The 10221-nt window shown below is 39.5% G+C and overlaps 1 protein-coding gene across 3 annotated transcripts in view; it reads right to left on the bottom strand.

The window, feature by feature from the left end:
• Positions 1–824: 824 nt before the first annotated feature.
• Positions 825–10221, bottom strand: part of LOC119339917 (protein SHORT ROOT IN SALT MEDIUM 1-like) — a 12678-nt gene continuing 3281 nt past the window's right edge. For 2 of the 3 annotated variants that reach the window (XM_037611819.1, XM_037611820.1), the window contains 19 exons: positions 10157–10177; positions 10000–10061; positions 8976–9737; positions 8843–8888; positions 8267–8359; positions 8107–8162; positions 7870–7978; positions 6873–7087; positions 6742–6805; positions 6081–6251; positions 5708–5738; positions 4464–5623; positions 4277–4351; positions 3991–4065; positions 3165–3620; positions 2068–2307; positions 1916–1957; positions 1762–1824; positions 825–1195 (listed from right to left, as the gene is read on the bottom strand). In XM_037611819.1, the coding sequence (XP_037467716.1) occupies positions 1106–1195; positions 1762–1824; positions 1916–1957; positions 2068–2307; positions 3165–3620; positions 3991–4065; positions 4277–4351; positions 4464–5623; positions 5708–5738; positions 6081–6251; positions 6742–6805; positions 6873–7087; positions 7870–7978; positions 8107–8162; positions 8267–8359; positions 8843–8888; positions 8976–9737; positions 10000–10061; positions 10157–10177 (3831 nt within the window). In that variant the 3' untranslated portion in view covers positions 825–1105. Of the gene's footprint in view, positions 1196–1761; positions 1825–1915; positions 1958–2067; positions 2308–3164; positions 3621–3990; positions 4066–4276; positions 4352–4463; positions 5627–5707; positions 5739–6080; positions 6252–6741; positions 6806–6872; positions 7088–7869; positions 7979–8106; positions 8163–8266; positions 8360–8842; positions 8889–8975; positions 9738–9999; positions 10062–10156; positions 10178–10221 lie in introns of all 3 variants that reach the window. The other variant, XM_037611817.1, reaches the window with a different exon arrangement.

Genomic DNA, 10221 nt, shown 5'->3' with positions numbered 1-10221 from the left:
AAAGTAAATTCTTTTGAAAAAAAATCCATAGGACAATCTGTCTTACAAGTGATTCTGCAACAAGGTCTCTGTTGCGAAGTAGAGAAAGACGTGCATCCGCTCGATTTATCAAATCCGACAGCTGTCGGCCGACGCGTAGCAATCCCCTAAGAGTATTTTGTTTGAGGAATCAAGATAAGAGTATTATTTATGGACCCCACTAACATACGGTCGTAGCTACTGGGCGGCGAAATGGATTTTGAAATTTATTGACATTCTCTAAAAAAGGTACTGTCAATAAGCCTGTTGGCACATAAACCATTAAAAGAACGCCCAATAACTTATTGGGTACCGTACGAAGTATTTGAAACACGGGAAAGAAGTACCACTCGGATAATATTTCCAGGAGTTGCAAACGGATCTGCCGGTTCATCAATCATTGATGGCTCGAGAACCGCTAAACCTACATTACATGCAATATTTTGTTTGAGGGATCAAGATAAGAGTATTACTTATGGACCCCACTAACATGCGAACATTCACAGGGCCTCCGCTGTCGCGGCATCGCTAATGAAATCAAGTGGAATTCTCAATGAAGCCTCGAATTATTGTTGCGAGGTTGGTCATATTATAGGCTTATAGCATGGTGTACACTGGCCACTATTTTCTTGCTCTCAACTACAGGTTTTTTTGCTTAAGAACCTTGCATTGGAACTACGAAAACATCTTATATTAGTGTACGGAGGTTGTATTTTTATACTACACTAGTAGCTAGTCGTATTCTCATGTTTTCCCAACCTAGCATAGTTGACACAGGATTGATTGTGTGGTGCCACAAGAAAATCGAAAATACAACACCAGCAAATGTTATTATTATTAGGCCATTATGTTTGCTTTGTGAAAAAAAAATCTAATGAAAATTTTCTAGTAGGTCAACATACAAACGATATCAATTTTTGTTAAGTTAAGTAACAAATATTCATTCAAAGAAATGAAAACTAGCTCCCAGCTACATAGAAGTACACTATTCGGCTGACTTTCCATTGATCATCGATTCACTGTCAAGAATCTCCAACAAACAAGTTCCATAACTCAACGAGCTGCTAGGGCCAAAACCAGGTCCAGATTAGAGGTCAGCTTTCTTGACAAGCTTTGTATAGATAATGCGACCATCCCTTGAAGAATTGCTCTCAGCAAGAGCAATTTGAACCATGTCCTGCAGACAGTGAACAACATGCCAGCGTTAGATGCTGGTCAAAAACATCCAAAAGATGGGTCGTATTTCATCAAAACAAGAACCGTTATTAGTGTTCTGCATGATGTAAAACCCACAGGACGTATGCATGTTGCAGCTCACCACCCCCAAAAGTGCAAGTATATCCAATTGACAAATACACCTTATTTATTTTCCATTGTGCACTCGCTAATCGTTAATAGCGAACTATAACCAATCTAGGATGTAGACGTATTCTATCAAGCTAACCAGAAGTTAAAAGGTATCCATATTGAGCTGAGAACAGAACTACTACTAAATCGTATATACACTTTTATTTCTTTAAAATTCCTAAGGATTCCAATACTGTGAATCAAAGGACCTAAGGATCCAAATCCCTCCAAAAATCCTATAAAATTCATTTGAATCAAAGGAGCATTTCAGCAAGAGGTGGTAAGTTAATAAGTGGGTGAAATTTCAAGACCAGATTGGAACAAATAAGTATCAAGTTCCAGAAGATATGATTACAAAAGATGGTATGGAATCCAACGAACAGTCAAGAGACTGACCTTCACATCCCTGTTGGATAAAAATTTCCCCAAGTTGTGAAGGATGCACCTTAAATCATCCACCTGCATTTGTAAAAATAATAAGAATAATGCCTTCATGTATCCAAATGACGAATTGCTTTCAAAAGAACAACGGTATCGCTTATTACACTACCTTTATATAACCAACTCTGTTTTGGTCGAAGTACCTAAAAGCCTAAAGAGGGAAAAGAACATATGTTAGCAATAAACTGGGATCCATGTAACAGACAGAGTTTTAACTTTCAATGCAACTCCTAATCTCTTATACGAGGCAGCACAATGTACCTGCAACAGGTCCTTATCAACCACATCATGTTTCGCTGAATCTCCTTTCTGTGATCCAGATATCTTTCCCTCCTTACCAGCAGATTTCTCTTCAACTTCTTTCAAATCTCCTTTCTCTGCTACAGACTGCGTGTCCTCTTCTGTTTTTTCCAATTTAAGATTCTCCGTTGTCCTCTTTCCGTCATCTTCTGCGGTTACCTCTTCTGGCTTGGTTTCTCTTTCATTTGAGTTATCCTCATTCTGCAGCAGAGGTTAATGAAGTGACACAGGTAAGCACAGTTTACCCATAACTAGTTTCACAGCACCTACAAGCACACATTCCTTCTATGTTTTCTCCACTTTTTGTTCTCTTTATTCTTTGTTTGCTCGGCTGCTAGCATGTACTCATCCATGATAGTAAGCGAGTAGCTCTACCTTTGTTCTTTGTGTAACTTGAATTTTCTATCGTTGAAAAGGCAGTAGAGAGAAAACAAACAGGAAGTACTTTGATCTCACATCTTGAAAATATAAATTTTACCCTTAGTGTTTTTTGAATTATTTATATAAACTCGCCATATCCCTATAAGGCTGTTTTTGAAAAATGCCATATCCATGTCGCGTGTCCGATCATCCCAGTGCCCGCGTCCCCATATCAGTGATTCCTACGTACTACTTTCACTAGAGAAATCTCAATATCTTAATTTTTATATTTATAGTGGTGTAAGGTCTCAAACATAATCCAGACATAAAACTAGAGCAATTAGCCTTGACAAGTGAGCTAACACTACACTCCACAACAAGCTTGATGAGTTGGTGCTTGCAGCTTCCCACTACCCTTCAATTCTGTTGAAAATAATTGGAAATGCTCCACATGTAGAAAGCTAAAATTCCATATTTTGGAAATACATTATTTGAAAACTAGTGGAAAATTCTAAGTGAATTTTACATGAAAGGGAACATGGGCAAATCAACAAGCATCCATGCTGTTATGAAGGAAAAGATCATCCGGTAACACAAAGAGTAGTTTCTTAAGCAACACGAGCTAATAGACGGCCACTTCACAGTTGTGTATATTATGTGTGGTGCAAAAGGGTACGGAGGATATATGTGTGCATTACCTGTGCTTCTGCCGGCTCTTCAGCAGTGGCATCATCCATGTCCTCGTCGCCCTCATATTCTACTTCATCGGGATCTTCTTCATATTCAGGATCTTCTTCCTCCATTTTCTCATCAGCTTTAGGTTCATCATGGGCAGCTGCTGACTGATCTGCATCAATCTTTTCCTCTCCCTCTTTCATCATTTCATCCTGGGCAGCATGATCTGTACTCATCTTCTCATCATCCTCTTTGACCAGTTGCTCACGGGAAGCTGATGAATTATCGCCAATTATCTTTTCTCCACCCTCTTTTATTGTTTCATCATTTTTACCTGGGTTACCTGAGGTACTTCCAGTTACATTCTCATCAGTTGTCTTTAGTCGCTTCTCCAAGGATATTGTGTCTTCCTTCTTTAGATCTTCCTCTCTTTGGCGCTTACGTTGATTCCTCCTCACAACATACTGCCTGTAAAGTTTCTGTGCAGACAAAACAAGCTATATGAGGAAAACTGAAAACAGACCACTACCAAAACCTACTGGATGCAGCTCTGCTTCCCTCATGAAGCAACCAATTCTTTGCTTTAGTACGCTCCACAAAAATTACCATGAACTACCAGGTTACAAACTTCCAAGTCCCAATTTGGACCATTACAGGGAACAATTATCCTAAAGTTTGGTAACAATATTGGTAGAATGGAGTGGGACTCTCCAAACTACCGGACATTTTTGTTGCAAGCATACTCGGCTACCAAACTTCAAAGTTAGATGGAAGTAGACTTGAATGAAAAACTAATTGCTGATCGTGTGTCAAAGCTTACAAAGCATAGACAGAGCACAAGGAAGTTACCTCAAGAAAAGACAAGATCACACAACCCATTCTGTACTGAAGCATTTCGCTGAAAGACTCGGCAAACAAAGAAAGCTGAAAAGTAACAGAAGAACATATCAATCATAAATGTCAAGCCCCATGAGCATCACCACAAAAGCAATTTAGTAATTTCTTTGTGTTATGCTCATAAATTAGGGCAAAAAATACAGGACAGAGATATTTGCTGAAGAAAAAAATGCAGAGGTAGTGATCTCTTGTAATGACAATTAGCAAATTATTACAGAAGCCAGAGCAGAAAATGGACCTCAAATACAGACTCCTCTGTATCATTGGCGGTGTAGTCCAGGAGGCCATCCAATGAAAGGGATGTTGAACGGAGCTGCAAATGAAAACCATTCAATAAGATCTCACGGGCAGTAAGACCATGCTTGAATTATAGTTTATAGTATTATATGAAATAAAAAGATAACTATATAGCATGATGGCCATACTTTATATCCTTTGCTCTTTTTGGCCTGGAGAATGAATCCTGGGTGTTTCGGAGGCTCATCAGACTTCTTCTTTTCTTTGGTGTCAATGGGCGACTTTTTCTTTGAGTCCATCTTCTGGTCTTTATCCTTTGTTTCGTTGTCATCCTTTTTCTGGTCACTCTTTTCGTTTGTTTCATCAATTTTCGGATCTTTCTGTTCTACAACTTCCTGCTGGTTAACATTATCTGTATTTGCCTTTTGATCATCAGTCATTATGTCTCCCTTTATCTCCAGCTCCTGTTCTTTCTTCTGATTTGAGGTATCTTCAGCAGGAGTTTTAAATCCTTCCTCTTTCTTCTGGTTTGAAATATCTTCAGCAGGAGTTTTCAATCCTTCTTTCTTCTGGTTTGAAATATCTTCAGCGGGAATTTTCAATCCTTCTTCCAGCTTAGTCTGTGAATTCCCAGCATCAGTGATGCCTTCAGCAATCTTCTCTGGCTGAACATCCACATCTTGTTTACTTGCTTCAGCAGGTGCAGCAAGGGCTGTTGGCTCAGTCGCTGAAGCAGGAACTTTTCTTTTAACAATCCTTCGAATGACCTTCTTCTTCCCAGTTTTCTTAGCCTCAGGCTGTTGAACGATGACAGCTCCCGCCTTCTCTTTCCCAAGATCCTCACTTTTCTGTTCAATGTGCTTTTGGACGGTTTTGCTCGCAGTTTCTGCCACGGCATTCTTGTCAACCTGAGGCGATTTACCCACTGGAGCTTCAGCAGTTGGCTTTTTTCGAACAACTTTCACAACCTTTTTTATTATTTTCTTTTTCAAGGGCTTTTTATCCTCGGTGACATGGTCAACAGAAGCATCACCAGAAGTGTTCTCTTCAACAACCCCCACAATCTTCTCAACTTGCTCCCCAACATTGTCAGGATTCTTCCCACCATCACCAGCAAGATTGACATCTCCATCTTTGCCCTGTTCTTCCATATCAGCATCAATTTTCTCAATCTTGGTAGCACCATCACCCTCCTTCAGTTCCATTTCAGCATCAATTTTCTCAATCTTGGCAGCACCATCACCCTCCTTCAGTTCCATATCAGCATCAATTTTCTCAATCTTGGCAGCACCATCACCCTCCTTTAATTGATCATTCGTACTTTTAGCCTCGCTTGGCTCCTCTAAAACTGCTGACAAATAAACAAGGATTAATTACTTTATTCATTAGACAAGGAAAAGGCAGTGAAATGATAAATGAGGATCTTTCAAACCTTGTTTCTGTTCCTTTGGATCACCTGGGCTCTAAAATGCAACAGGAAGTAAGAACCATTAGTGCTGTTTCAGAAGAAAACAAAGTACTCCCTCCGTTCCTCAATATAAGGTGTATTATTTTTTCAAAAAGTCAAACTTTTCTAAGTTTGACCAAGTTTATAGACAAAAGTATCAATATCTAGAATACCGAATCATTATCACTAGATCCATCATGAACTATATTTTTACATTTTATATATTTAGTATTATAAATCTTCATATATTTTGCTGTAAACTTGGTCAAACATAGACAAGAGTTGACTTTTTGAAAAACTAATACACCTTATATTTAGGAACGGAGGGAGTATGTTATAATAGTAAGCACAAGCTTACCTTTTCCTTCATAATCAGCTGCTCCCTTTCTATCTTTGATTTTCGGTATGCAATCCAGTTGCTCCTCCATATATCCATAGATGGTATGCATTCCGACAGGTTTGGCACAAACAGTACAGTAATTTCTTTGTGACTAAAGAGTCCATCATTGCCAACTCTGTTGTAATGAACCTGCAGTATAATGCGTGTATTACATTATGCTGATACTTCAGCAATAATAGCATGCCTTGAAAAGCGAATGACTAATTACTGGAGTAAATGCTCTCATATTATCCTATGGAAGAGCCAATAATCCACAAACGAGTAGGGTTTGATATCGCATTTGCAACTGACAAGTTACCAGGCATAATTTCTAATATTCTGACGGTTATTGGCACAAATATCCTTTGGAGATTTTAAAGCACAAATAGCAGAGAAATGCCAAACAAATTAACAAGAAGCAAACTGATTGGTAAAGAGCCATAATGTAAATGTGCACTATATAGTTTTGGAATAAAGCATATAGGAATATATGTGTTTGCGCTTCTACGATTCAGAAGAGAATCCGGTTATGACCAATTAAATAAAAGGTATATGATGGGAGGATGATGTTTTCCATCTAAAGAAGACTATATTCAAGAAATACAGTTCCTAGAAGGTGCTGAGATAGATTTACAAGTACCTCGAGGAAACGATTCCAACTGGTACAATTAGATAGATCGACTTGAACCAGTTCCTTCACATATCTGTCCAAGAAGCAGGGTTAGTAGAGTTGCAAGTCATCCATGGTACATTTACTTGATGAAGGCATACCTGATAGCAGTTCGAATCAAGCAAGAACAGTCAACCAATGGATCTCCACCATCAAGTGCTGCATTCCAAGGGCCTCCAATAGCAAGAAGTGAACGATCCTTCTTGAATACAGCAAATTTTAAGATATTGTTCAAGTGCACCACTCGTTCGTCAGTACTTCTCATCGACGTTATGTCAGCAAAGGCACCATTGCTCATACCGCTCATCAGAAGTACCTGCGCATGGGCATATATGTAAGCACAGAAGGAAATTACTTCAAGATGGTTGGAGTTACCTTGTAAGGTAAAGACAGCATAACTTAAGTGCCTCTACATCCAGCCAACGTGAGATTGATTTTTTCTTTTTTGGATTACTTAAAAGCACTAAAAGCAAAACTCAAGTCAATGTCAATCCCAAGACAGACTCTTGTGATTTTTTACAATATCAGATGAGTATAAATGCAATGGAAAGATTCCTCCAGTTTCAACAAAAAAAGATTAGGCAAAGGCTAGGGGGTGAGCACACGATGGGACTACCATGGAGACATATAATCGTAGCACAGCAATAACTATATTACATATGCAACATAAAATTGTACTAGCACAACTTTATTTTCTGAGACGTTTCCATGTCACAATGTGATGGAATGATGAAGACATATTTTTCATGCAAGGGAAATTCATCCTACCAAAAGCTAGAACCGGACTAGCATTTCTCAAAAGATTGCTCAAGTGGCAAGCATGATCCAGGGGAAGACCATAACACCCCAGGATAGTGCAGGTCAGCAGCACAGGTTGCACTTCATGTACTTGCAAGCAATAATTTTCTACAAACATGAGTATTGATGCCCACGACAATTATACACATGATTTCTACAAATATTGTTATAGCATGTACAATGGCATAATTCATTCAAATAAACACTATCTCTACTTATTGCGGGAGCTACTACTCAAATCAACTACAACTTAATGTAGTTTATACTTCAAAATGAACACAACATTATAAATAAAAAGACCTTTGCATTCCAAATGGTTTCAGGGGTCTTTATGCTTGATGTGTTCTCAGAAGAGACCAGTGCACTTTCATCAGCTTTATCATCATCTTCACAGATGGCATGCTCCAGACTATTTTACAGCAGTGGCAGCAACACAGTATAAAACATGCCATTAATAGGAAGCTCAAGAACATTTAGCAAGAAAAACAATAGAACAGTACATGTATCTACTTATGTAGTCCCAATAGAAAAACATACCTCACTGGTGTATGCAGTGAAAGATTTAGGCTTTCTTTAGCCCAGTTCAAGACAATCTACAGAACAAGTAAATCACAATTAAGTAAGGCAAAAAAAAACTACAGTACCATGATTTCACTTTGAGTTTTGATCATCAACAGTCATGAATAGAATGTCAAACCTTAGAAAAATCTGGAATAACTGATAGCCTAGGATATCTTTTTGTCAAAGATAAACAGTCTCTCTCATCATCCACCAACCGAAATGGCAAAACCTGCACCAGACAGCCCAATTAGCAACAAGTTCCTATTGGGCATCAGACTAAAACTGCTGCATAACTGAACATACTAAATATGATATTTGCATATAAAGGAGACAGAGAAAAATGGAGGATGGAAGACATCTCCATGATTGCTCAATCATATCCACTCTGGTGCAATCTATGCTTAAGGTGTGAATAGTCTTCCAAGTTATCCAAATTGGAAGAATAAAGAATGAGATATCTCCAGACAAGTGGTAACAGAAAAGAGAAAGTGGCTAGGAAGGCAAAAACAAGGATTGGTGTAGATAGATGGGTAAGTAGAACCAGAATCTCTCAGATATTAGTTCCGAGAGTGGACACATAAGTTTGCAAAGATCTCAGGCTTTACAAGGACAGCAGTAAAGGAAACTGGAGACCAGAGTGAGGCACGTAAAGAATTAATACTATCAATTGATTTTCGCAAGAACACTGTGACAAACACAACTGTTCGTTTACCTTGCACAAATATTCTCTCTTTATTTCTTTAATAGGTGAACGATGCCTTCAGGACAACAAACGAAAGTGTTAGTTTAAAAGGCTGCACCAAAGACGAAGCGCATCCACAAAGCTATAGAGAACATGGAGACACCTATGCACAGCATCACGTCGAGGTGAAAGGCGCCGCAAAGGCTTCTCAGACCTAACAGAAGAAGAACGTCGTCGATCACCAGGGGTTCTAGGTGGAGTGCGCTCACGCCTTGAATCAGCTACATGCTTCTTGTTCCGCTCCCTCTCCTTCTCGCGGCGCTCGCGAAGACGTTCTCTTTCGTGTTCCCTTTGACGCTCCCGCTCCCTTTCTCTTTCACGTTCCCTTAATCTTTCACGGTCCCTTTCCCTTTCACGTTCTCTTTCTCTTTCACGGTCTCTTTCTCTTTCACGGTCTCGAAGGTCTCGCAACTCCCGTTCCCGCTCCCGTTCAAGCTCCTTCTCCCTTTCAAGTAGCAGATCCCTTCGACGATCCTCATCTCTTAGATCCAGCTCACGACGATAACCAATCCGGTCAATTGCACGTTCATCAACCATGGAGATGCCTTGACGTGCACGGGGTAAGATGTTGTCACGGTAATCAGAATCTGAAGATGGATGGAGAAGGCCTTTCCCCGAGGCATAGTCACGTCCAGGGGGCAGACTCATCCCATAACCGCTGCTTGATGATCCTTGCCCATAGCCAAGACTATCAATGTTTGTCCTAGGGGCACCTCCCAACAATGAAGATGTCTGTTGTCCTCCATATGGAACATTCCCAAGAATGGACAAGTTGCGATGCTCAGCTTCAGCCCTTCCATATGTACCAATTTCCTGAGATTCTTGATGGATTGGAGCAGACCTTCCTGCAAAGTAATCGGCTTGTCTGCCAGAAATGCATACTTTACTCAGTGCATGTGCTATGTTTTGTTGCAGTGATAAACACACGAAGGATCGCAAATTTTAGCTTTCCAAAAGTGCCGGTGAGATACATTAAAATAACTACAAATTTTAGTCCTAAGAAGAGATGTTTGGAACATGCACATAGTCATTCATTTGATGCACTTTTTAAACTGAGAATGATTATGGTCTACCATGTGGACAAAAAACCTGAACAACATATAAGACCTGGCTGTGAGCTAATGTACCTCATATCAGACACAGGCGCCAGCTGAGCTTTCAGAAGTGGCTGATGGCGCATTGTTGAACCCTGAAAAAATTAACAGAATAGAAATAATTATAGGCTATAGCAGACAGCATTAAATGGCATAGAACGTAGTTTTGTAAGGGAAAGAAGAACACTACCTGCTCCACACGGTCATGAATCTGAGATATAAAAAAGTGGTCATAAGATTAAGTTTACTAAATTA

The sequence above is a fragment of the Triticum dicoccoides genome, chromosome 7B (genome assembly GCF_002162155.2).
Source record: "Triticum dicoccoides isolate Atlit2015 ecotype Zavitan chromosome 7B, WEW_v2.0, whole genome shotgun sequence".
NCBI classification, from domain to species: domain Eukaryota; kingdom Viridiplantae; phylum Streptophyta; class Magnoliopsida; order Poales; family Poaceae; genus Triticum; species Triticum dicoccoides.
This window is presented reverse-complemented; position numbering and strand designations above follow the sequence as displayed.